Below are 25277 nucleotides of genomic sequence, written 5' to 3' on the forward strand. Positions count from 1 at the left end.
TTAAAAAGAATGAGTGTATAAATATCATTTTCTATCGAATGCTTTTGGTCAAAATCCTCTCTTTAGTAAAGGATGAGGATCATTCTGACCAAGCTTATCCAACAATTATTATAATTTTTAGAGAGGTTTTTTATTTGCAACCGTTGGCTAAAATTTTAACGGTTTGATAAACTTGATCAGAAGCATCTTATCCTTTTCTCTGGAGAGAATCATGATCCCGTGGAATTCAATGTAGGAAAAGGACGTGTAACTTAATCTGACAGATGTTATGAATTGGGAAGATTCCAAGTGTTAAAATATTCCTAAAGCTAAACTTCCAAGAGGGGTTGTCTACCAAAAACATCAAAGGAAAAAAATGTGAACTTCCGAGAGGGGTTGATCAAAAGGACAAAAATATATATAAATAAAAAAGAAAAGCGTGGCATGTCAGCAAGCTCGTTCGGGAAGTCCGAGACTTGATTAGCTGGATCAAATAGTACTGAGTATTGTGAAGAAAGATTTTTCAATGTTACCGGTACACGAGATATTACATCATGTATCATTATATAAATAGTGGAATATGTATGCTAAAAAGTTAATAATTTAAAAAATAAAATTTATCAGTATTTCTATTAAAACGTGATGTACCACTTATGTTTCCGTTATAATAAAAAATTTCTTGTATTCTGAAGTGACTTTATAAAATGAAGTGTGATATCCACATCTTATTTTACTTCTTCCACATCCTTTGATAATTTTTATCATTTGATCTTCTTCATTTTATCCGATCTGACGATCAAAAATTAAAAAAATGTGTGAGAAATAAAATGTGATACGTTGATATCACAGTATAAAATACTTGCAGCTGCACCTTCTTCTCAGTCCACACAAACACACGCGCGCACACACACAGAGAAAAGAAACTCATGGAAACACTGGGAAGTAAGAGAAAAACAAGGGGAGGAGGTGGTTCTTCAGGGCAGGTCGGGTTCAGATTCCACCCCACTGGGGAGGAACTGGTGGACCATTACTTGAAGCTCAAGAAGCAGGACCAGGATTTCAAAGCTGAAAACATCCCTGAAATCGATGTCTGCGACTTCGACCCTGGGGATTTGGCTGGTAATTATTCAGTCTCTCTCTCTTTCTTCACTGTTTATTTCTCATTATTCATAAAAATAGTATGTTGTTTTGTATTTAGTATGTGGTTTTTGAAGAACTGAATTGGGTTGGCATCAATTTCGTGTTTTGATTTTATTTGGTGCTGTTGGTGTACTTGGTTTTTTCTCGCTAACAATTATGTATGAGCTTCCAAAGGGAAAAATTTGCTCTGTTTTTAGCACTTGGTTTTTCAGGACTTGAATTTGGTTGGCCTCACTTTCTTGGTTGGAATTGTTGCAATTTTCAGCTCTCATGCCATCCGACGATATGGAGTGGTACTTCTTCGGCCGAAAGGATTATAAGTACAAGAACAGCAAGCGGTCCAACAGAACCACACCAGGAGGCAACTGGAAAATCACAGGCAAGGAGCGTGTGATCAAGGCTCGGCGGTCCAAAGCTGTAATTGGTAAGAAGAGGACCTTGACGTTCTACCGGCGTTGTGAGCCTAAACCGAAAAAAACCAACTGGGTCATGCACGAGCACTATCTCATAGATAGTGAAGCCAATCCTAAACTGCCTCAGGTCGCTCTCTTTTCCAGTTGCAGAGTTTGCTATTTTGTTCTTTGTTTATTATCTTTGGATTATGCGACATCAAATTTGTGTGTCGGATTGATGTTTCCGTGTTTAACATACATGAAGTAATAGTTTTGAAGAGTGGCAATTGGATTGGATCTATAGCTCATAATATTGTTGTCCAACTTATGCAGAAGGATTTCGTTATCTGTCGCATGAAGAAAAAATCTGATGAGGAGGATACCTCAATCTGTGAAGTTGAACTTGGCAGCTGTAGTGTGTCTAATGTTGAAGATCATGCTGCAGCTGTTGTGACTCCAGGGGTGAGAATGAGAATCATCTTGTCTGTTAACATTTATCTCATGGATCATGAGAAATTTATCGAAACTTAATGCATCACTCTTTGATTCTCTTCAGTCACAGGATAACAGTTCCTCTACACTCCTATCATCAGGATACATAGAGCTGGAAGATGTTCTGCAAGCCAATGGCACTAATGATGATTGTAATGTAATACAATCACCATTTGGAGATAATAATTGTTCTTATACCAATAAGAATGATATTTCAACCTGTGATGAAGGTGAACCTCATAGTTTCACCGTATCTGATTTCGAAAATGAAACTCCATATGATATGTGTCAGGAGGTGAGAATAAAAATGCTTATTTGAATATTTCTAATATGAACTTTATTAACACAAAAGTGTATCAAAATTTAACCTGCTTGTTTGTGATTTTTAATCCAGTTATGTGCTCAGTCACAAAAAGACATGAATTCACTCTGGTTACATGTCGCACAAGAGTCACCAACATATGTTATATCCAAGAATAATGTTTCTACCAGTAATGACGATGAAAAATTTAGGAACACCGTTTCTAATTCTGAAAATCAAGCTACGAATAAAAGGATTTCAGAGGTGAGAATGAGCCTCTTTAAACATTTTGTTATATGAACTTCTTATGGATATATTCTAACTTAGCTCCTTGTTCATGATTCTTAATCTAGGTATGTTCTCCACCAGAAGAAGATCTGGAATTTTTCTTTTATCCACCTCAACTAGAGGACTACACATTGTAGCCGCCAATGAAAACAACAGTGGGAGATGTTTTGCATGACAATAACTATATTGCATGCAGTGAGTTTCAATCCTGAATCTGAAGCTAATGACTTTTTTCCCACGAAGTTCTTGAATAAGGTTATAGTTAACTATGGTTATTAGTCCTATGTAGAAGTAACATAAACTTATTTTGAATGATTACAAGCTACCGAAGTGCAGTAAGGAGTGGTACAAACACCGAAGTAGTGCCATGGATGTGTAAAATGCCTTTATGCATTAGCTAAAGGAGACTAGTAAAGAGGCCCTTTGAATTAGGCATGGAAGAGGTAGCTAGAAGTAACTGAAAGCGTTCTTTCAAGTTCCCAGAAATATCTCCCTCAAGTCGTTAATCAAGTCCCCCATGGAATAATGTTTCAACCAAGCTATAATGCTAGCCTTGTTGGCAATGCTTTTGTTTGTTCTGCAGCTGTTGCCGCGTGGCTGCTGTAGTATCTATCAGTTTGCATATTAGCGTTACTTGAGATGTATTTTTGTTATATTTGGAATGATTATCAAAACATATGGTTGTAGTTTAAGGTCTTGAACCTTTTTGTAAGTATCCTTGTGTATTGTTTATCAGAACCTCTTAACTTTGAATGGTCTTTTGCATATTCTTTTCTCTTTCTATATATGCAACGTCAATTGTTACATGTTGTCTATGTTACACCCAACTAAGGAGAAAAGATATCCAGAAGGATACACGGCTGCAATTAGGCTGCGACAAGGATACTTAAGAGTACGATGCCCATCGTACTCTCTGGGTGAGTCTCCTGCCTTGTCTTTCTTAGTTAATGTTCCATGTCAAAGAATCTCATTTATAATACTCTGAAGAAAATCTTTAAAATATAAATCCTTTTGAAGGTGCTAGCTATCCGACTGGTAAATCCTTTTGAAGGCCTCCTTCACAAACAATGGAAATTTAATAAATTATAGGCTTTCTCTGGTTGTATTCTTTTGTGTAGGATGGTAGTTCTTATATTTGTATTTTTTTGTTTATTCTTGATGCAGTGACTGGAATGGAAGTAAACGAGGCCATGTGTTCAAATTCCTTAGATCACAGGGTTTTGAATCAACATATGATACTGCTCATCAATATACCGATGCGGATGCTCACAAGGTTGGTGTTTTCTGGATTTAAATTCTGAAATCCGTGATTTACATGGCTGCCACAGGGCCCATCTATACAGTGCTCATCATCTGTTTTAACGCAATATTTGTATTTTATATCGGACAGTGGGTTAGCCACCGCAATCATAGGGGAGACATCTGCGGTGTTGACTTCATTTGGCTTTGTAATCCCAATAAGTCACGAAAACCACTAAAGACTAGTTGGTGCGAAGCTGTTTTTGGAATATTACGGGTAAGCAATTTGGTTTCCATATTCTATATTATTGTCATTAATACTCATCTGTTCACATTTTCTCTACCTACTATCTAATACCTTGCCACAGAGGGCAAGAATAGTAGTTCATCAGATATATTGTGCACAGAAAGCTTTGTTCAAAACTTAGGAAAAATGCTTCGATCATTTTTATTATAGGGCATGCAAGCTCTAGACAGTTTCTACATGCAATCCTAATAACTTCCTTTTTCCTTTTGGGGTTTTCTGCACCAGCTTCGAAAAGCTTCGATGGCTGAAAATGATGCATTTGCCTTTCTGAAGGGTGATGGTCGTGGTGATTTTATTACGTCGTCAGCTATCTGTGAAGCACTACAACAGGTTGGTTCTATTAGCTATTAAGCTGTATAACGTTCAAATGGAAAGATCAGACTTGCTCATATAGGTATTTTGCAGGTTAATTTAATTGGTCATCCTAGGGGACTAGGTTTCCAGGAGACAAGGGATCTCTGGATCCAGGCAGACGCCGATGCAAATGGTGTTCTTGATTACAAAGAATTTAAGGTACATTACATCCATAATAATTTCGTTTATTTTGCTTTTGAAATTACATTAGCATTGCCGTCATGTAATAGTCCTTCCAAAGTACCACAAGATTAACATCACGTGTCTAAAAATTTGGCATTGCAGAATAGAATTTTGGGCTTGACAGCGTCAGAGGATAAGGAAAGTCTCAACGGTAGTAGAGAGGAGTCCAAACGGGGCACGCAGGACGCCCTCGGATTCAACGTGAAGAATGCAGTTCTATACCCCCGTGAGGCGGAGAAGGGAATATGGCCCGAAGATTATACTCTCTCTGATCACGCTCCACTCTCGGTTGTACTTTCACCAGAAAGGATGTGGTGTTGTAAGTCATAACGGAGAGGATATGCAGAATCTGTAGGAAATGTGTATAGCCAACAGAGGAAAAGTCCCTTCTGTGGTGCGAGTGTTTGAGAAAAAGAAAGAAAAGAGCAATATAGGGTGTAGAGGTTTTTTCTGGTTGATATTCTTCATTCTTTTTACTGTTTCTCACTAGCCTTGGCCAAATTATTTTTTATCTTTTGGGGAAGGAGGGGGGAGGATCATACTTGATGAGTTATTGATTTGTATGGATTTGTCTCACTTCTTGTTGCTTTGCAATTGCAAGCCTTGTCAGGTGGGCTCACAATCATATCAAATTGCAAGTTATTGTTTGCTTCTGTGTTTGTTGGTACACATAAAAAAGAATCTAAAATTGAGAAGATACACATGCTAAATTAGTAACTAGGGATGATGTCTATACATCCGTTTTTATATCGTCCTTTTGTTTTTTGTGAACAAACCAGACGAGAATTAAGGACCAAAATTAATGGGCGTGCAAAAAGTCAAAACGGATTTGCAGAAATCAAGTTCTCATGAAATCTAGGTACTGAATTGACAAGCAAGACAAAGCAAATCTTAGCTGCCATGAGATACTATAAATAGACAAAGCCCTCATAGCTCATACGCTCATACGCTCGTACCAATGTATAGCTTCATACGCTCGTACCAATGTATAGCTTTGTGTATAGCTCATATACTAAGCTATTTTATGCTTTCCCACACGTCTTGAGCACAACGTTTGTTCAAGAGTGGTTGAAAAACACTTTATCTGAGTGCTGAGCCTGACAATATTTATATTTCTTCATATATTTCTTTTATCGTCGATGGCCAACACATGATTCAAAGTTGACGTCTGGACATACTTGTCATGAAGCTCCATGCTAGAAAATTGTCAAGCTTGTCAACTGGCTCGAGTGTTCGGAAAGTGCTTTAAGTTATGCGCACCTCTCTTCTTGTCGATAGATAGGGCTACGAGTGGTTGTTGAAGGCAGTTGTCTTTTGTTCTTGTGGTGGTACTCTATCATCTAAATTCCTTTTGCTAGCTTGGAGGCCCTATGTCTTGATTTTCTCATCCTTTGGTGGGCTTTTTCAAGTCTCATATGTTAAGCCTAAAACAACTTATATATTATTTTAATGCGTCTAAAAAAATTATGCATAAACAATTGTATGCTCATTTAGAGATTCTATTGAAACAAAATTTTGATCATGGGGTTTATCAAACAATATTTACCTAGTTGTACGTTGTAGTATTGGAAATGAGAGATGAAGTCACAAAGTAATCATGAGCTACGGCCCCATAGCTACAAGTTCTATGCTGTTATAGATTGGTTCTGCCGGTTGATGGAACATTGGTCAAAGAAGTACTTGATCAACAAGAAACTGAGGTAATCATAATCTCTACCCAAGAAGTGGAAACATTTGCTCAAAGTTCAAACAAGTATTTGATCAACAAGAAAACCTTTACTACAAGGGACATGTGATAAGAGGAAACGATGGACTCACACAGTCAAATCAAAGGGTAGCCTCATCAGTCGTTATTACTTTTATTAACGAGTGATTCATCTTATGTCTTTAGATTAGACAAAATTCATTTCAAGTGTTTCTTTGATGGTATAATAATATGTTATATTAATTCTGTATTTTAAACATATATTAAAAAATCTCTCATTTACTACGACCCTGGAAGAACTTCTTGAGACTCGCAATTTGTTTTGAAATCTATAAACTAAATCAATCTAAAGTGAATTAAGTAACTAGTGAGAGTAACTACACTTGAGTGAATTAAGTAACTAGTGAGATAAATATATTGAGATGAATCTCATTTTACAACCAAAGAATTTCCATCAACTTATATCTTAAGAAATACTCTCAAAAGTGATGTATCTAATATTTCTTTATCAAACGGATACAAAATCTTTATAAATAAATCTGTGAAGTGACACTATATGGAGATCTATTTTAATTGGAAATAACTCCATGAGAATGCTACCGATTTTCTCAATTAAACTTTCTCGTTCTAGCTTATCGACTCTTTATCCTACACGATGTCGCAACCTACCCTCATTTAATCTTCCATTGACAAAAAGGGATACAAAATTTTCTCATGATCCCTGTAGCTTTTCAGTCCTCCGAGGAAGCACGCCCACCCAACCGTACGGCACACACGTAGGATTCCCCGGGGTCCCACCAAAAGTCAAGACAGAAAACATTCCACAGCCCAGCCCACCATGTAAAAGCAGAAGCAGAAGTTTAATGGTTGCTTCCATAAGCAAAAAGCGTCCGCTGAAAACCACAAAGACTTGATCAACACCAAGTCAATTTCCGTACTGTTTCTCTTGTTTTCTTAATCCTACAAAAACCCAGCCAGCACTCCCCTGCTCCTTCATGAAAGAGGATGGCTTCCAATGGAATCCGCTTCACCAGATTAGAAGTAGGAGACCTGTTACTGCCAGTGGGATTCCGATTCCACCCCACAGAAGAAGAGCTGATCAGCCATTACTTGAAGTTGAAGCTCCGGGGAATGGATTCCCTCGTCGGCGACGCCATCCGTGAAACCAATATCTGCAACTACGAGCCCTGGGACTTGCCTGGTAATTTTTTGCAAAACTCCAGGTCTTAAATTTTCATTATTTTTCTTAGTCCGATGAGTCTGATAATCTGCATTTGCCATTGGGTATTTGGGTTTAATCCAAACGTAACTTACTACTAATCCCAGTTCATAAAGTTACTATTTTTATTCTCGAGTGACAATTTTACGAAGGTCAGAGATTTCAGCACTCAACACTCCTCTGTGAGTTGGAAAAATTGTAAAATGGAGTGCGAAAATCTCTACACTTTTACTGATACATTTTAGTTTGCATTTGAATGAGTCTAAAAATGTGTATGCATTTGGTTGAATCTGTTTGGAAATTATACTTGTATTTCTCACCTGAATAAGTTTACAATATGAGTATATATACTAGTTGTGAGCCAAAGCAAATCACAACCCTTTCTAACTAAGAAAAATCAAACCTATAACAAACTAACAGATTTCCTTAGTCTCTAAGTATTATCACTTGAAGATGAATTTACAATATTATCCTTAATAGAATCCAAACGTCGTGTTTTATGCAGCGATTTCATTGATAAAGTCGGATGATGAATGGTACTTCTACAACCGACCAATTTACAAAAAAAACGGCAGAAACGAAATTGAAAGGGCGACGGACACAGGCTTCTGGAAGATCACTGGGCAGGATAAAATAGTCAAGGCTCGAGACAACAAAACTATCGGTAAAAAGAGGATTCTGACATTTCGCCAAGGTCGCGGTCGTAATGCCCCAGTTACCAACTGGGTCATGCATGAGTTTTACATCCCTCAAATCAATCCTAATGCTAATCAGGTCATCATTCTCTTTCTGTTTTCAGGTTTTTGTTAATATTGTGATCGATATATTATGTACAATTTGCAGCATTGTATGAGGCAAGTTCTAAACCGGAGGCTGGACGGGTTTTGGTTGTGAAACTCAAGTCTATTTGGCTTGGTTCCAAGGGGTTTTGGTTTTGAAATCATTGAATGGATCAAAATCGAAACCCCTTCTAGCCAAATTGGCTTCTTCTGTAAATCTGCAAAGTTTAGCGGCTTTTGGTTTGGAACCTTGTTTAATTTTCTGTTGGTGATACTTCATTACATAATTGGTTTTCCAACTTATTTGCAGAGGGATTTCGTTCTCTGTCACGTAAAGAAGAAATCAGGTAAGAATACGGATGGTGCAACCTGTGATGAAGGTGAATCTAGTAATTACAACAATGCACCTGACTTTGAAAATCAACTGCAACCAGCACATAATATGCATGTTGAAGAGGTGAGAATGTCGAGCACGAATGGTAATTAAAACTTCTTCATATATATAGACGGAGCAAAAGAAACAGATCCAAAACCTTTGCTTGTTTGTTGTTCATTATGCAGGAACATAATCAGCCACCACAAAATGTGGACATTTTTCAGAGGCACATGGGTAGTTTGCTTGCAGATGCGCATAGTAATAATGATTACCATGGAATGGAGGAAAATTCGGAAGAGTTTGTAAATGGATTTTTTGCGGATGACCCGTATCAGGATTACAGTGAAGAAATAACTCACGATAACGTCTTTAACGACTCCACTATGCCACAGTCACCTAGGAAGGTGTATTTAAAGGATTGTGGAGTAAGCAGTGACTCAGACACAGAAGTACAACATCGAGCTGCAGAGGTAAAAAAGCTTTCTCCCATGGAATCTTAAAATCAAATTTTGTCATTGTGTTGATAGTTTTCACAGGTCAAATGCTAGAACTTCGCTTACCTTTTTGGTATTGGAGGCTTTGGAAACTTGCTCATATTTTCTGATTATTATTAATTTTTTAGGGCTCGAGTTTACAAATGCTTAGTGTGCCACAAGCTAGTTCGAGCCACTCCAGAAGAGAGGAAGGTGTTATGCTTCGTAACCAGACCTTAAGACAGGCTGCTTCCTCTATCAATGTGTTACCTAAACCTCAGACTGATCGTCTTCAATCAGTCAGTGATGAAGATTCTGGTACACATCAAATAACAAGCAGGCTGCAAAGTGCATCAAGACCCATTAATGCCTTAAAATTAAAGAGTGCTTCCTCTGTGGATGTAGATGCAGTTAGCCTTCAGATTAACTCTATTCAGTTAGCCTGCAACGAACACTATAACAATGAGAGAACATGCAGAAGAACATATCCAACAAGTGCCCTCGTAGCACTAGGCAAACCTAATGAATTAGAACAGCAGCAAAGCAAGGTGAGTGAGAGAACCCAAACTGCAGCACGGAGAACATGAATAATGATTCTTTGGAGAGGCTATTTCCACAACTTAATCTGGTTTATTTTTGCAGGCCAAAGAAGCTGCAGAGCGTCGAGCTGCTGTTGATTTTCCCCCGAAGAGGAACTTTATATCAGAATCTAACAAAGACATAGAGGAAAGCAATAATACAGAAAAGGGTTTGAAGCAGACGCACAATGCAACCACCGCCGGCAATTGGATGAGCTGTTCTTTGATTTCCTGGGAAACTTCCCCCCCATTAACAAGTCCCCCATCAGTATACCTTTTCAACACGGTTCTAGGTGCAATATTGTTCTTTGTTTTTGCTCGGGAATTAGTTTTATACGGGCAGTGGTGATAGATGAACGTCTCACAATGAATAATATGCCAGACTTAGTTGTTGCTTATTGCTGCTATAAAATGTGGGAGTACCAGCCATGTTTTGCAGTGATGAAATGTTTATATTTGGCATCGCCTATGGAGTTTGACATGTTTCTGTTTCTACGAACCAGATGTAATGATGTATGGCTGGTACTGGAATCTCAGTACAGTATATTGTTTTTTGTTTAATCATTTGGCTTGGGATATTTTCTTAAAATTGTGAAAGATAAATACTATTAAACCATGATGGTGTTAGAAGTTGAAACGTTAAAGAAATCATATGGAAATTCCAACTATTAGGATATCATTTAAAACTGTGAAAGATAAATATTACTAGACTACGTTGGTGTTGTTAGAAGTTGGAAGTTCAAATGTTTTCGTTTCCTATAATTGCAAAAGATAAAAATGAATGGGGTGAGAGAGGCTCGAACTCTCGACCTCAGGATCACTCAGAAGCTATGAGACCTACGCGCTAGCCAACTGCGCCACCACCCCAATGTTGTCAAAAGTTGTGTTATGTATAATTTAAACGAAACAAATAAAATGTATGGGTCAAAGGTTACGTAACTTTAAAGCCCACAACCAACCTCAAAAATTATGCTTGTCAAAAATGATTTGAAGGAGACCTGCATTACCATTCAAAATTGATACTTAAAAAGACTACGCCACAATTTGTGGGCCAAGATATTTATAAGCATATGAATATTTACATTGTTGTCACATTAAATATGACTCACAAGCCCCCCAACGTAAGTGCCATAATGAGTCCCCAGCCACCGCATCAATGGGGTATATATCTTTCTGGCGACGAAAATTTTCAACTTTTAACAAATAGTGATAGATGCACTTTTTCAATTTCAATTATGTTTGTCGTGTGAGTTTATTATGTATTGAACATGCATGCACAATAAAATTAGAGAATTTATAAAAAGCTCGACACTTATTCTTTTATGAAAGTTACTGCTAGAGAATGATCTTAGAGGCCGTAAAATTAGATGGGCTAGTTATGAAAAAGTTCATCGGTCCAAAGATATGGTAAGATTGAGTGATGATTATGTAACTTGAGATAAAGATAGGTCATGATTTTGGAGGGGAAGAGGTACTTGAGACCACATGGTGAGGAAGTAGTTGAGACTTGTGGGGGAGGTATTAAAGCCCTATTGGATATCTCCATTCTCCAATCACAAAATTCTGAAATATATATTTTTTATAAAAGGGAGGAAACAAGGGGATTCCTCCACCCACATCAATTATGACATCGCGTTATATGCCTTTTATAAATGAGTGACGTTAAAGAGATCAAATTTTTAGATTAGTTTTTGTAAATTATATAATGTGATAATTGATGGTTGAACTTTTTAACTCATTAAAATAAAATTTTAATCCTCAATCATTAATCATTACATCACGCAATCTATCAAAAATGGTCTAAAAATTTAGTTTCCTTCGCAGTTTCCTCGCAAAATATGTGATATCGTGATCTTATTCGATTTGACGTTTAGATGTCTTTAGAGTAGAGCAGTCGTTTCCAAAGTTTCTATGTGATGACAGTGGATCAGAGATAAAAATCACCCAACCTGGCAATGCCAATTGCAAATGGAATCTGGAAACGTGAGAAAATTGAAAGGACTATTCCACAGCCAAGGTACGTGGTTTTATATTTTCACATGTGTTGCTCTTAAACATCTTGTCTCAATTGCAACTTTAAAAATAGAGTACGGTGCCAATTTGGTTATCAATTATTATCCAAGTAAAAATTAAGTCTCTTTAAATTCATTAAAAATTGTAAATTTCATCCCTACTATAAGATTCAAAGTTATTTTATTTAAATTCTATCAATTTAAGTCACGTGACTAGTATATGATGTACTTTAAGAGATCATACCGTTATGTATCGAGGATGTGTATTTTGGCTTGTTTTTACGTGTTTAGAAGAGTCGATAAATGTAAAGGTTTTGGCCCTTTTTGAGTGAACTATTTGTTTTAGTGAAGCTTAGAGTTAATAATTTGGTTAGGGGACTAGGAGTATACACATGAATGCAGTTTTGTAGAATTGAAAACCATGGATGATCAACTTGAGCTTAATCTTCCTTAGTACTCTCTTCAAACTTCGAATATTACGCGATCTCTTCCTTTCTTAAAATATAAGATGATGATCACGGTTGATTTGAATAAATTAAAATAGAATAAAAAATCGAAATTAAGAGTGCAAAAGGTGAAAATGATGCGTAAAAATCACTCTCTATTACAAAAGCCTAGTATCATTACGAGTTACTTTAACACATCATTTTTTCACTACATGCACGATCCATACTTATTTGTTACCGTTATGCTAAAAAAGTTAAAGAAAATTAACAAATAAAAAAAAATACAAGGTGCAAATTATAAAAATGAGAGTATAAAAATCAATTCTTATCGAGTGCTTTGGGACTTGTAATTTAATGTAGGAAAAGGACGTGTAACTTCCCCTGAGATTTTATGAGTTGGGAAAGATTCCAAGTGTTAAAAGTATTCTAAGGGCTAAACTTGCAAGAGGGGTTGTCTACCAAAAAAAATCAAAGGAAAAAGTAAACTTCCGAGAGGGGTTGATCAAAAGGACAAAAATATATAAATAAAAAATAAAAGCGTGGCATGTCAGCAAACTTGTTTGGGAAGTCCGACACTTGATTGGCTGGATCAAATAGTACTGAGTATTCTGAAGTGACTTTATAAAATACTTGCAAACTTCTTCTCATTTCACGCAAACACACGCGCACGCACACACGCACACTTACGCTGAGAGAAAAGAAACACATGGAAACAATGGGAAGTAAGAGAAAAACAAGAGGAGGAGGGGGTTCAGGGCAGGTCGGGTTCAGATTCCACCCCACCGGGGAGGAACTGGTGGACCATTACTTGAAGCTCAAGAAACAGAACCAGGATTTCAAAGCTGAAAACATCCCTGAAGTCGATGTCTGCAACTTCGACCCTGGGGATTTGGCTGGTAATTATTCAGTCTCTCTCACTCTTTCTTCATTGTTTATTTCTCATTATTCATAAAAATAGTATGTTGTTTTGTATTTAGTAAGTGGTTTTTGAAGAACTGAATTGGGTTGGCATCAATTTCGTGTTTTGATTTTATTTGGTGCTGTTGGTGTACTTGGTTTTTTCTCGCTAACAATTATGTATGAGCTCCCAAAGGGAAAAATTTGCTCTGTTTTTAGAAATTGGTTTTTCAGGACTTGAATTTGGTTGGCCTCAATTTCTTGGTTCGAATTGTTGCAATTTTCAGCTCGCATGCCATCCGACGATATGGAGTGGTACTTCTTCGGCCGAAAGGATTATAAGTACAAGAACAGCAAGCGGTCCAACAGAACCACACCAGGAGGCTACTGGAAAATCACAGGCAAGGAGCGTGTGATCAAGGCTCGGCGGTCCAAAGCTGTCATTGGTAAGAAGAGGACCTTGACTTTCTACCGGCGTTGTGAGCCTAAACCGAAAAAAACCAACTGGGTCATGCACGAGCACTATCTCATAGATAGTGAAGCCAATCCTAAACTGCCTCAGGTCGCTCCCTATTCCAGTTGCAGAGTTTGCTATTTTGTTCCTTGTTTATTATCTTTGGATTATGCAACATCAAATTTGTGTGTCGGATTAATTTTTCCGTGTTTTAACATACATGAAGTAATAGTTTTGAAGTGTGGCAATTGGATTGGATCTATAGCTCATAATATTGTTGTCCAACTTATGCAGAAGGATTTCGTTATCTGTCGCATGAAGAAAAAATCCGATGAGGAGGATACCTCAATCGGTGAAGTTGAACTTGGCAGCTGTAGTGTGTCTAATGTTGAAGATCATGCTGCAGCTGTTGTGACTCCAGGGGTGAGAATGAGAATCGTCTGGTCTTTTAACATTTATCTCATGGATCACTAGAAATTTATCGAAACTTAATGCATCACTCTTTGATTCTCTTCAGTCACAGGATAACAGTTCCTCTACACCCCTATCATCAGGATACATAGAGCTGGAAGATGTTCTGCAAGCCAATGGCATTAATGATGATTGTAATGAAATACAATCACCATTTGGAGATAATAATTATTCTTATACGAATAAGAATGATATTTCAACCTGTGATGAAGGTGAACCTCATAGTTTCACCGTGTCTGTTTTCGAAAGTGAAGCTTCACATAATATTTCTCAAGAGGTGAGAATAAAAATGCTTATTTGAATATTTCTAATATGAACTTTAATAATACAAAAGTGTATCAAAACTTAACCTGCTTGTTTGTGATTTTCACTCCAGTTATGTGCTCAGTCCCAAAAAGACATGGTCCGGTTACATGTCGTCCAAGAGTCACCAACATGTGTTGTATCTAAGAATAATGTTTCTACCAACGATAACGATGAACAATTTAAGAACATCGTTCCTAATTTTGAAAATCAAGTTACGAATAAAAGGATTTCAAAGGTGAGAATAAGCCTCTTTAAACATTTTGTTATATGAACTTCTTATGGATATATTCAAACTTAGCTTCTTGTTCATGATTCTTAATCTAGGTATGTCCTCCACCAGAAGAAGATCTGGAATTTTTCTTTTATCTACCTCAACTAGAGGACTACACACTGTAGCCGCCAATGAAAACAACGGTGGGAGATGTTTTGCATGACAGTGAGTTTCAATTCCGAATCTGAAGCTAATGATTTTTTTCCCACCAAGTTCTTGAATAAGGTTATAGTTAACTATGATTATTAGTCCTATGAAGAAATAACATAAACTTATTTTGAATGACTACAAACTTTTGAAGTGCAGGAGTGGTACGAACACTGAAGTAGTGTCATGGATGTGTAAAATGCTATTATGCATTAGCTAAACGAGAATAGTAAAGAGGGCGTTTGAATTAGGCATGGACGAGATAGCTGGCAGCAACTGAAAGCCTTCTTTCAAGTTTGCGGAAATATCTCCCTGAAGTCGTTAATCAAGTCCTCCACGGAATAATGTTTCAACCAAGCCGTAATGCTAGCCTTATTGGCAATGCTTTTGTTTGTTCTGCAGCTGTTGCAACGTGGCGGCTGTAGCATTACTTGAGATAGTATTTTTGTTATATTTGGGACGACTATCAAAACATATGGTTGTAGTTTAAGGTGTTAAACCTTTGTGTCAGTATCCTTTTGTAATGTTTATCAGGGAAAAGGATCCTCGTCGGATCTTTTTCTGTGATCGTGATCGTTCATCGTATATCGTACGGTCAATTTTTGTTAAGTACTATTTATATTTAATCGCATGATGCTTTTCCGTTTATCAGAACCGCTTAACGTTGAATGGGCTTTTGCATATTCTTCTCTCTTTCTATATATGCAATGTCAATTGTTACATGTTGTCTTATGTTACACCCAACTAGGGAGAAAAGAGATCGAAAGGATACACGGCTGCAAACGGCTGCAATTTGGCAAGCAAAATGTGCCCCATGAACATGGCAGTGCTGCAATTTGGCAAGCAAAACGTGCCCCATGAACATGACAGTGCTATAACACATTGAGGTGAGGATGAGATCGACACTGAATTGAGCGAACTAATTGAAGATGAAAAAAAGATTGAAAACTCAAAGTTGGAGGCCGGAGGTGGGCATTTGGGAAAGTCGGGCTGATCGGGTGTCTTCATTTAAGCGGCGATACAGAAGAAGAACAAAATGAAGTGAGAGGTCGGGGTTAGGGAAAACTGTCAAGTCTCAAGCTCGACGTCCGGGAGAAGCAAAACGAAATTAGGATTTGGCCAAAAAAGAAGCAACGCTATGGATACCAAAAAATCAGCGGTTCCTAATGGAATAGGTAACCAAGCAACTTTGGAGGACCTTCTGCTTGGGCCAACTAGCCAAACCACGTCCACCAACCGGTTACTCTCTGTCGAACTTCAAGCGTTTGAAGCAAGTTCAACTCCACCGGAAATTCCCAAGTGCTATGTCTTTGAATCCATTGATCCTAGAGCGCTAGATTCATTTATTCTACATGCTTCCAAAGATCCACTTCTAATCCACCTGCCGAATTATGGAAGAGAGCTTGGAATCGAACCAAAAATCAAAGATGTCTAGTTAATTAAATTCCACTCCAATGGCCAAGATATGGTGGAAGAGACAACCGAAAAAAGTGAAGAAAAACAAGTCTCAAGCTTTGAAATTTAAGAGAACACAAAAATATGCATTGCCTCGTTGTCTTGCATCTACACCAAATTTTAAGGCTACACGGTGGAAGAAAGGAACAGGAAGAAGAAACATGGAGTGGTTTCTCATTTCAATGATCCACCATCTTTGACTTAATCTCGGCATGGTCAGGTTGAGGACTTTAAATTAAGTGCTTGTTAGGAGGCAACCCAACCAGGTTCTTGCGTTCCTTATTTTTCGTTATTTTTTCGTATTTTCTTCATTCTTTACCTGGACTGGTCATTGCATGCTTTTGTTATGGTTTTACATTGCAGACAATGTTTAGTTTAGGTTTGTGGGGAGAGAGTACAATTTTTGTTAGTATTTTATGTTGAGTCGTTTGAATTTTTGTTTTTAAGGTAAAAAAAGTTAAGGTATTTATGTTCCAAGTTGATAAATATTGATTTCTTCATACATAGAATGTTTCGAGCATGTTTAGTTTGTCATTGCATATGTGTTTGGGGTGGTTTTATGGTTAAAAGCAAGGTTCTAAAAAACGTTAGGCACTAGTCGGGCGGCAGGCTGGCGCCTAGGCAGCCTAGGCGAATTTAGGTAAATTTTTTGTATATCTTGTAAATAAGTGCATATTGACACTTACAAAAAATTATACTTGTATGAAATCTATGGATAAGATAATAGAAGAATGATAAAATGCAAAAAGAGTATCCAACAAGTCCAAAATTTAAAAACACATTAAGCATATATGCCATATAACCATAGTGAGGAGTATTATAGGATGACACATGTACAACAAATTCATAATTTAAAACAACATTAAATGGAAAAAATGAGGAAAATAAGGAAATTTAGTAATATAAGATACTTATCTTTAGCATCCCGGAATTTAAGTTGATACACAACACTCCTATTCTATAAAATTAACAAAATTTCAAGGTATAATTAGAACTTAGACTTTAAACAAATTTTAAAAAAAAATAAAAAATAAAAAATAAAAAATAAATTAAAAAGCTGCCTAGCAACACCTAGAGCCAAACCGATTTTTCCGGCCGTTTTGCACAAAATTGCCCAGTTACAAGGCACCTAGTGCCTAGGCGGCCGCCTAGGACGTTTTTTAGAACAGTGGTTAAAAGGCCAAAGAAAGGAGAAGAATGCATGTAAAGTTCATATTTTGGTCTTAATTGATTTAACTGCCCAAATTATATTTAGATCTTTACAAGTTAATTTGATGATGTCAACATGTTTAGAATATTGAATATGATGTTTTGGAATATGTTTGGGGATAAATTCGCTTATATTGTGAATTGATGGGTTTAAAAGCTCTAAAAGTGATAAATAATCAAGGAAAGTTGCTGCAGAAAATTTCCAAATTTTTTCTCATAAAATAACTTTTTGTGACGACCTTCATACAATTTTTTTTTTTTCATAAATTGTCATTTTTCATTACTGCTCATATGTGGTAATATTTCGATTCCCTTTACATAAATTCATCACATATGCTTGTTAAGCGTGAAAGCTTAGGTTATGTGAGAAAATAAAGAGAGAAACTCTTAATTTGAGCCATTGGATCAAATTCAAAAGGGAAATATACGTCCAGACTTCTATTTTCCTTCTCACTTTCGGTTCGAAATTTTATTTTAACTTTACAGAATACAAAAGAGCACCCCGCAAAATGAAGGATCAACGTCAGTTGAAGAAAAGAATAGTACAAGCTTGAAGTTTGGCTTTTCAATCTCCAATTACATGAAGGATGAGATTCCTTTAAGAATAAAAACAAAGACAAAGTAAAGGCTTGACAGGAAGTGAGTGGGATCCACACTCAAAGCCATTTCCACACCATCAACAAAACTTGGTTTGGCGGCATCATCCCAAGACTTGCAAGTCAAAGAGCAGTGGCACTCACTTGATTGGGTGACTTGTTTTATATATACAAACTTCACTTGCTATGCTTCTTCTGCTTTGTTCTCCCAAGGCAAAAGCATCTGATAATCTTGCTTCCAAATTTCCAAAACATTTGAAGGAGGGATGGGAAACATCAGCAGCACCACCACCACATCAACAACCGCACAATCGGTGCCGGACATGGTGCCTGCGATCAGATTCCATCCAACTGAAGAGGAAATGGCAGACTTCTTGTGGAAGAAAATGAAAAGTCACAACTCCCAAGCCTGCCATTCCCTCCCTGTCATCGATGTCTGCAAGTTCGAGCCTTGGGATTTGCCTGGTAACCCGTTATTCTACCTCACTTTTTCTTTAAAACCAAGGTATTGTTTGTTCACTGTATGATTTTTATGCATGCATAATCTTGTTTGATTTGTTCAAGACTAGGACCTCGTTTGGCGTCTAGGATTAGATTGGATTAGATGAGTTACTAGGTTGATGGATGTATGTTGAATGAAGATATAGATATCAACTTCTAAGTTTGTCCAAATTGGAGGTAGAAGATGAATTCACCACAGTGGAAAGTAAGAACTGGGTTTTGAAGAAAAAGTAGTCCATCTTAGACCTTCAATATAGTGAGTTCCCCAATTCAATCCAATTCTAGGCACCGAATGACCCTGAATCTAACAAGTTATCAAATCCAACCAATCCTAGACACTAAACAAGGATATTAAGTGGGTTAATTTCAAATTTTAAATATCTTTCTTTGTGTTGCAGAGCGCATGTTCCCTGACACTCCATATCAAGCTAAGGCATGGTACTCATTCAGCCAGCCTGATTACAAATACATCAATAGTCCTCGCTGCAACAGGATCACTGAGAAAGGCTTCTGGAAAATCACAGGCAAGCCACGAGATATCAGCTCCACACATGTCACTTGCAAAAATAGAACCTTGACCTTCTACAAAGGTCGTGTGTCTAAATCCGAGAGGACTGGCTGGGTGATGCACGAGTACTATTTCACTAAACCTAAACATGGTTCTAATACCAGTCAGGAGAGGGATCCGCTGAGGGACTTTGTTCTTTACCGCTTAAAGAAGAAACCAAATTCTATGTCTGATAACAAGAAGCTTCAGGATACTTTGATCAGTGATGATTTAACTGATCCGGGTAATGGTAGTTGCATTGCATCTAGTTCCGGAAATGATCAAGCAGCTACTGCTGCTGCAATGAATCATGATATGATTCCAGCTGCAGAAGAACTTCTTGCATACAAAGAGCTAGAAGATGATCTGTTTGACAGTGGAAATCATGATCGTGGTGAACCTGGTGGCGGCATCTCATCTGATTCTACTGATCAAGTTATACGTGACATGATTCAACAGGTTTGGTTTTATGTCCCCCTCGTATGTATATCTTTATTTAATTATTTTGTTTTCATAAACACGGGATTGGAGGGAGGTTTCTGGATGTGTTGGTTCTCTCTCCTTCATGACTGAGACTAGCACTTAGTGCCCTTGACGGACATGAGCTAATCTCGCCCAGTCCTCTGTTTTATTAAGAAGAAGAAAGAAAGAAAAAAACCACCTTTTTGAACATTTTCTGATGTAAACTTGATAATATGGAGCACAAAGTATATCAAACTTAGCACTTGCTTATTTTGTGATTCTTAATCTTGCAGTGGAAGTCGTGTGCTCCGGTAGGTGAATATCTGAATTCACTCTTGACTCTTCCTGAGCCACCTCAGCCACCTCAGCCACCTCAGCTTGGAAATTCTCCTGATGTCTGCAGTGATGAATTAGTTGATCCTAGTACTGGTGGCTGCATCACCGGTAATACTGATAACCAAGATGCTGCAATGAATCATATGATTTCCGCTGAAGAAGAAATTCTGGCATACAAACAGCTAGAACGTGCTCTGCTTGGCAATGGCGATCATGATGATGGTGAACCTGGTAGCGGCATTTCATCTGATTTTAATGATCTAGCTGTAGATGATATGATTCTGGAGGTGAGGATGAGTACTCGTTTTAAACATTCTGATGCGAACTTGGTAATACGAAACACAAGAAGTTATTCAAAATTTAACCTTGGCTTTTTTTGTGCATCCTAATATGGCAGCTTTCTGCGGAGCTACATAAAGATTCGGATTCACCCTTTCCTCCTCCCGAGCCACCTCAGACAAATCAGCCACACCAGCTGGGAGATGCTCCGGACATCCATAGTGGCGAATTCAGTAACTGTCCATCTCCAACCAATTATGACAACGAATCAGTTATCAACATCGTTTATAATTCTCAAAATCGTGCTACAAGTGAAAGGATTTCCCAGGTGATGATGAATTTTTTATTATATGAACTTAATACGGTGCACTAGAAGTACATCAAAACTTAACACTTGCTTGTCATGATTCTTCATCCAGGCTTATTCTCAGCCAGAAGAAAATCGGGGATCACCCTTTCAACCGTTTGATCAGCTACAGAATTATCCATTGCGGTCACCAATATTTTCCTCAGAACTGGGAGAGCTTATGCTTGCCAATACCTATATTGGACGCAACGAGTCGCAATCTTTAAATATAGAGCCTGCGACTCTTTTCCCGCAAAGTTCTTGAATAACAGAGGCATCGTGCACTCTTTCCAATGGCTCCAACCTATGAGAGTCATTGTGATGGGTGTATGATGGGGATAGTGGAGTAACCTGTGATACTGACGCCGAGTTACTCCACGGACGTGCAAAAGATTATACTGCATTAGCTATTGGAGAAACACTCCAATATTGTTAATGAACAACGATACTCTTATCTGTAGGAGAATATTAAGAGGGCCTTGTAAGAATGCGTCTTCAACTCGCATTATTACACCGTGATATTCTCCTACAAATAATTCAAAAACACTCACAGTTATCTACATTTCTGCAACCAAGTTAATTAGTCTTTGAGGCACAACATTGGTTTTGAACAATTATGTCCAAATCTTTGTTGTGTGTCACAGAATCCCCAAGTTTTTTATGCTTCGACCTTGTTAGGTGAACTTTTGTTGGTACAAAGGAACACCAGGAGATGCAAATGGTTGAAATGCTATTTGGAACTCTACCCTTCTCAGAACGCGACGAGTCCAGATAAAGTAATAATGTCTTTTCTCACAAGCATTATTTGAAGACGATACTTCCTCTATCAACACAGATACATGTATTCCTCAGACGAGTAGCTCTCTATCCTGCAGTCAAACAACAAACGACCGCAATGTACACCAACATCCATTCCTGTCTACCCACATGGAGATGCTCCAAGAAGAATCCGAATGCAGGGCAGTGTCACGAAACAAGGTGAGGAAATCAAGCTGAAAACATGAAGTGAATACTCTCTGGCTTTGTCCCCGTGATTAAACGAATACTTTTATGTTTATCCCTTGACTCTGATAAGCTATTTGCTATGTTCACTGAAGTACTTAAGTTGATTTTGTATTTGCAGGACAGTGAAGCTGCAGCTAGCGCATTGTATTGCTTTCTGCTCAAACCGTTTGAAGCAGGCATGGAATGTGCGGCAAAATGAAGGGTTCTTTCAATTTCCAGGAAGCATCTCCATTATGCGATATCTAGTCGTCCATGGTAACAGTGTTTCGATTCCAACCAAGTTCTATGATTTTCGATCAAAAGCGGATTTGCTTTGTTCCGCGTTCACTATACAGGAGCTGCTGCTACATGGCTACTGGAGACTCAACTGATACATTAACATAACCAGACACTAATGTGATGTCATGGTTATGAAAAGTGAGGCTTTGAGTTCCATCCTTGATGGAGTACTAGTTACAATTAATTTTTTTTTTTAAATGTATGATTAAAATTGAAGGTCTTAAACTTATCAATGACCTATCTTAACTGTGAAACACCAAAACTTGTATCTTTGTTAATATTGCTTTTATTATCATGTCCTTGAGAATGTTGTATCAAAAGAAAAACATTCTTGTGAATGCGGTTTATTTTGAACATTTGAATGTTGAATGGAGTGTTTTGTATTGCTTTTTTCTTTTTGCTTTTGAACTGTGGCATATGTTTTCTCCTATTTTTGCCACTTGAATACCGGTTTCGGGCATTTTACTGTCATGGCTACTAATGTTATAGACCAAATGGAGCAATGAAGCAACGAATGAGGCAGGGAATTTGAATCTGAGATTTAATTTGAGGAAGAGAAGAATGATGAGACCAAGAGTTAGTTGTCATGCAAAGCACTTACTTTCACGTATTTTTCTTCTCTTAAACCATTTAAGCTACAAACTCCTTGATAATTGTCAACGTAAAAGTTTTATGGTAGTCCAATCGATATAAAATCTAGACCACTCTCAAATTGTTGGACGGGTTCAAAGTCATCTTCTAAAAAAGGAAACATATTGTAGCATTGTAAGTGTCTCAGGCTCTCAATCACGAAGGGAACTTGTGTTCCCATAAAACTCCGTTTGCAATATGAGTCGTAGCCTCACTTCTTAGAGGATCTCTAGTGTGAGATGCAAAAGGCATTAAAACAGTCATTTTATATTTTTGAGTGGCCGAAAGCTCTCCAATAGGCGGGATGTAAAATACATGCCTTGGTCGGAAAAAGAAAATTTGCATATTCTTTTCTTTCACATCTAAATGGCTCTCCGCTAGTCAAATTTCATGGAGAAAATTATATTCTCTTACTTGGACAAAAACATGTCTTTGATTCACATCTTAGAGTCTAGGATGTCTCTTGCTTGGCTATCAAGAGTAATAAGGAACTATTTTTCTAAATAAATAATATCCCTTGCTTCATATGCATGGTGTATTGTAAAGCAATGGGAAGAGGAGCATACGAGCAAGGAATTTGAACATGGGTTAGATAGTATTCTTTTTCTTCTTTCTCTTTTTTTTTCAATAGATTGTATTTTTTTTTTTTACTATTGATCTTCAAACATATTTTGTAAATAATTTCCGTGCGCTTTTTTTTTTGTTTTTGTTTTTGTTTTTGTTTTTGTTTTTGTTTTTCATACATGTATTTGACGCACTTCGACCTTGAATGTCCACCTAGACTCCGAATTGAGCTGTGCTAGCTGATACCAGGAAGGTGATGAAACCATAAAGTGTAGTGAGATAGAAAATGTGAATAAATTTAAACCTAACCTAAAAGTGCCTAAATATAAGAGTGTGCATGTGAGCGAGAATTAACCCAATTCACACGTGATGCCAGAACATAAGCAAAGTACAGTAAAGGTAGGATAAGAATTATACCATTGAAGGTAATCACCTATACCGAGATTTGTCAAGAATCCTCGTTAACATGAAAACTCAGCTATTAAAACCTGGAGGGGCAAAAAATGAGGGTGAGTGGGCCTAAAAATAAAGCTTTGTACAAACCTTTTCGAAAACATATAACCTCTCACCGTAAAACAAATATAGTTTCCAAATATAACATACTACGTATTATATGAAAATACTTACCGTAACTAGCAATATCTCAAAAATGCAATACTTCACAAAAATTTGTAAATAAGCATATAACTTCCAGTAATTACTATATCTCGCAAAAATAAACATTCACATCGAGTGCTTTAGACACATGCTGACACATGAGTTCATGCAGAGGTATTCTGACATGAACAAGACCGAGTGTAATAATGATTTATGCTCTAGTACTACAATCACATGAAGATTGGTGCTATGCATAACACATATGAGTCCTAATTGTCTATAGCAATCTGGGATAGGACTGGTACCTACAATGGATCCAAAGTGAGCGTACGGTGCGATGTGAACATACACGTGAAGCTTGGCCCTGGCTCGGGCGAGTACTGACACCAGTGTAGCACACAATGAACAGTTAACGTAATATAGTCATGCCACAGTGATTCGATAACTCTAATCAACATAATACTATTCATAGTCGTAAATCTAATTAAGACATCCCATAGGATTTATAATGATTTCCTAATTCTCATCATTACGTCATTTCCTATAAACGTTAATTTAATTACGGCATCACATAGAAAATTCTTTGTTAGATGTATATATGGAAACTAGACAAATATATATACTATATAAAAGAAAATACCCACTTACAACTCATGTAGTCGAGTCAAACCCGCCTCGCGGACATCAAGGGTCCTTGCGATGTGCTTCACCTAGAAATGAAACCATTTATGTAAATATATAATGTACTAACGTATAAACTCGTTTTTCGTACAAGGTATAGCTAATAAAGAAACTATTTTAAAATGATCGAATTTCGAAGAATGGACAGCGAATTTGGGTTCGGCACGTTGAGAAACCTAAGGAGGGACCTCAGGTTCGTCTACATGCCGCCACAAGGTGGCTGCATTAGCAACCATGCACTGCACGCACCAGCCACCACGCGCGCCCACGCGCCTTCTTCGCCATTCCCAAATTTTGCATGTTTTCTTCCCAACTTTCAAAGCGCATTTCGAGCTCGATGCTCAACCAAAATTGATGATTCAAAAGCTAATTTGAAGCTAGAAATGTAGGAAACAAATCCTTACCACAGTGGGGCCGAGTTAGGGTTAGTGTTGGCCGGAAAATGGCCTGGCTTGGTGGCCACGGTTTTTCCTTCACCAGTTTTCTGGAAAATCTTCCCCTAGGTTTTTTTGCACTTGAATACCATCAAAACATGCACGTAGCTTCAGAAATGGACTCAGGGCAACGAGAAGGGAATGATCGAGGAAGTCCCTAGGCTTACCTAAGCCGTGAACGGTGAGATTCGCTAGAGATAAGGGTGGTCACGATGCCACTGCATAGTAAGGTGAGGGAGGAGATTTGGAAGCGTTTTCCTTTGTTCCTGGGTTCGTAGAACTCACAGAGGGGGGATGCGTGACCAAGGTGTTGTGATCGAGGAACTCGCCAGAGAAAATGGCAAATGGTGGTGGCTCGAGTTTGATGGAAATGGCGACAGCCCGCTTGTGTTTCATTTGATCTGTGTTCAAGACGGCATGAGAAGAAAGAGATGATAATAGAGAGCCAGTGAGGAGGATGGTGGTGTCCTGGTCTTGGCGTTGGTGGTAGTAAGGGAAGGTGAGAGTTTGAATGAGAGATACAGGGAGAGATAGAGAGATAAATGAT

At 37.7% G+C, this 25277-nt stretch overlaps 5 protein-coding genes, 1 long non-coding RNA gene and 1 other non-coding gene across 11 annotated transcripts in view; 5 read left to right on the plus strand and 2 right to left on the minus strand.

Moving 5' to 3' along the window:
- LOC103964791 (NAC domain-containing protein 4) overlaps positions 1–10383 on the plus strand; it is a 24343-nt gene extending 13960 nt beyond the window's left edge. Inside the window, exons 1-6 of one of the 2 annotated variants that reach the window (XM_009377765.3) lie at positions 7241–7581; positions 8105–8373; positions 8689–8835; positions 8940–9224; positions 9377–9775; positions 9870–10383. In XM_009377765.3, coding sequence (XP_009376040.2) covers positions 7386–7581; positions 8105–8373; positions 8689–8835; positions 8940–9224; positions 9377–9775; positions 9870–10154 — 1581 coding nt within the window. In that variant the 5' untranslated portion in view covers positions 7241–7385 and the 3' untranslated portion in view covers positions 10155–10383. Of the gene's footprint in view, positions 1–7240; positions 7582–8104; positions 8374–8688; positions 8836–8939; positions 9225–9376; positions 9776–9869 lie in introns of those variants that run through there. The other variant, XM_048565782.1, reaches the window with a different exon arrangement.
- LOC103964789 (NAC domain-containing protein 71-like) lies at positions 852–3345 on the plus strand. 2 transcript variants are annotated; one of them, XR_007251296.1, is made up of 7 exons: positions 852–1098; positions 1385–1659; positions 1845–1973; positions 2068–2298; positions 2398–2568; positions 2658–2787; positions 2915–3345. XR_007251296.1 is itself a non-coding variant. In XM_048565785.1 (6 exons), the coding sequence occupies exons 1-6, from the start codon at positions 906–908 to the stop codon at positions 2727–2729; spliced, it is 1071 nt and encodes a 356-aa protein (XP_048421742.1). In that variant the 5' UTR covers positions 852–905; the 3' UTR covers positions 2730–3345. The 2 variants fall into 2 exon arrangements, 1 of the variants encoding a protein (XP_048421742.1); XM_048565785.1 differs by having other exon boundaries at positions 2658–3345.
- Positions 3369–5328, plus strand: LOC103964790 (uncharacterized calcium-binding protein At1g02270-like). Its single transcript, XM_048565786.1, has 6 exons — positions 3369–3509; positions 3757–3865; positions 3983–4108; positions 4364–4468; positions 4544–4651; positions 4778–5328. Exons 1-6 carry the CDS (start codon positions 3490–3492, stop codon positions 5003–5005), a joined length of 696 nt encoding a protein of 231 aa, XP_048421743.1. The 5' UTR covers positions 3369–3489; the 3' UTR covers positions 5006–5328.
- Positions 10384–10587: 204 nt separating the features above from the next.
- Positions 10588–10672, minus strand: TRNAM-CAU. Its single transcript is given in 2 exon segments — positions 10588–10623; positions 10635–10672. It is a non-coding gene; the product is annotated as a tRNA-Met (tRNA).
- Positions 10673–12849: 2177 nt separating this feature from the next.
- On the plus strand, positions 12850–16155 carry LOC103964792 (NAC domain-containing protein 71). 3 transcript variants are annotated; one of them, XM_048565558.1, is made up of 7 exons: positions 12850–13159; positions 13448–13722; positions 13909–14037; positions 14132–14362; positions 14462–14626; positions 14716–14827; positions 15558–16155. In XM_048565558.1, exons 1-6 carry the CDS (start codon positions 12970–12972, stop codon positions 14785–14787), a joined length of 1062 nt encoding a protein of 353 aa, XP_048421515.1. In that variant the 5' UTR covers positions 12850–12969; the 3' UTR covers positions 14788–14827; positions 15558–16155. The 3 variants fall into 3 exon arrangements, with proteins under 3 accessions (XP_048421515.1, XP_048421516.1, XP_048421518.1); XM_048565559.1 differs by lacking the exon at positions 15558–16155 and adding an exon at positions 14964–15317; XM_048565561.1 differs by lacking the exon at positions 15558–16155 and adding an exon at positions 14969–15317.
- Positions 16156–17957: 1802 nt separating this feature from the next.
- LOC103964786 (NAC domain-containing protein 18) lies at positions 17958–22209 on the plus strand. Its single transcript, XM_009377757.3, has 6 exons — positions 17958–18534; positions 18969–19576; positions 19873–20202; positions 20313–20522; positions 20614–21518; positions 21664–22209. Exons 1-5 carry the CDS (start codon positions 18336–18338, stop codon positions 20803–20805), a joined length of 1539 nt encoding a protein of 512 aa, XP_009376032.2. The 5' UTR covers positions 17958–18335; the 3' UTR covers positions 20806–21518; positions 21664–22209.
- On the minus strand, positions 21804–25277 carry LOC125468893. Its single transcript, XR_007251253.1, has 2 exons — positions 24701–25277; positions 21804–24325 (listed from the first exon to the last, which is right to left on the minus strand). It is a non-coding gene; the product is annotated as an uncharacterized LOC125468893 (long non-coding RNA).

The sequence above is a fragment of a genome, unplaced genomic scaffold, assembly GCF_019419815.1.
Source record: "Pyrus x bretschneideri cultivar Hongxiangsu unplaced genomic scaffold, Pyrus_bretschneideri_v1 Contig4, whole genome shotgun sequence".
In the NCBI taxonomy this organism is placed as follows: domain Eukaryota; kingdom Viridiplantae; phylum Streptophyta; class Magnoliopsida; order Rosales; family Rosaceae; genus Pyrus; species Pyrus x bretschneideri.

Bases quoted from the DNA above. Each gene is read 5' to 3' on its own strand.
- LOC103964789 (XM_048565785.1), top strand. From the start codon at position 906: ATGGAAACACTGGGAAGTAAGAGAAAAACAAGGGGAGGAGGTGGTTCT. The intron at 1,099-1,384 runs GTAATTATTCAG...TGCAATTTTCAG, and splicing joins CGACCCTGGGGATTTGGCTG to CTCTCATGCCATCCGACGAT. The intron at 2,299-2,397 runs GTGAGAATAAAA...TTTTTAATCCAG, and splicing joins CATATGATATGTGTCAGGAG to TTATGTGCTCAGTCACAAAA.
- LOC103964790 (XM_048565786.1), top strand. From the start codon at position 3,490: ATGCCCATCGTACTCTCTGG. The intron at 3,866-3,982 runs GTTGGTGTTTTC...TATATCGGACAG, and splicing joins CCGATGCGGATGCTCACAAG to TGGGTTAGCCACCGCAATCA. The intron at 4,469-4,543 runs GTTGGTTCTATT...GGTATTTTGCAG, and splicing joins TCTGTGAAGCACTACAACAG to GTTAATTTAATTGGTCATCC.
- LOC103964792 (XM_048565558.1), top strand. From the start codon at position 12,970: ATGGAAACAATGGGAAGTAAGAGAAAAACAAGAGGAGGAGGGGGTTCA. The intron at 13,160-13,447 runs GTAATTATTCAG...TGCAATTTTCAG, and splicing joins CGACCCTGGGGATTTGGCTG to CTCGCATGCCATCCGACGAT. The intron at 14,627-14,715 runs GTGAGAATAAGC...TTCTTAATCTAG, and splicing joins CGAATAAAAGGATTTCAAAG to GTATGTCCTCCACCAGAAGA.
- LOC103964786 (XM_009377757.3), top strand. From the start codon at position 18,336: ATGGGAAACATCAGCAGCACCACCACCACATCAACAACCGCACAATCG. The intron at 18,535-18,968 runs GTAACCCGTTAT...TTTGTGTTGCAG, and splicing joins CGAGCCTTGGGATTTGCCTG to AGCGCATGTTCCCTGACACT. The intron at 19,577-19,872 runs GTTTGGTTTTAT...TTAATCTTGCAG, and splicing joins TACGTGACATGATTCAACAG to TGGAAGTCGTGTGCTCCGGT.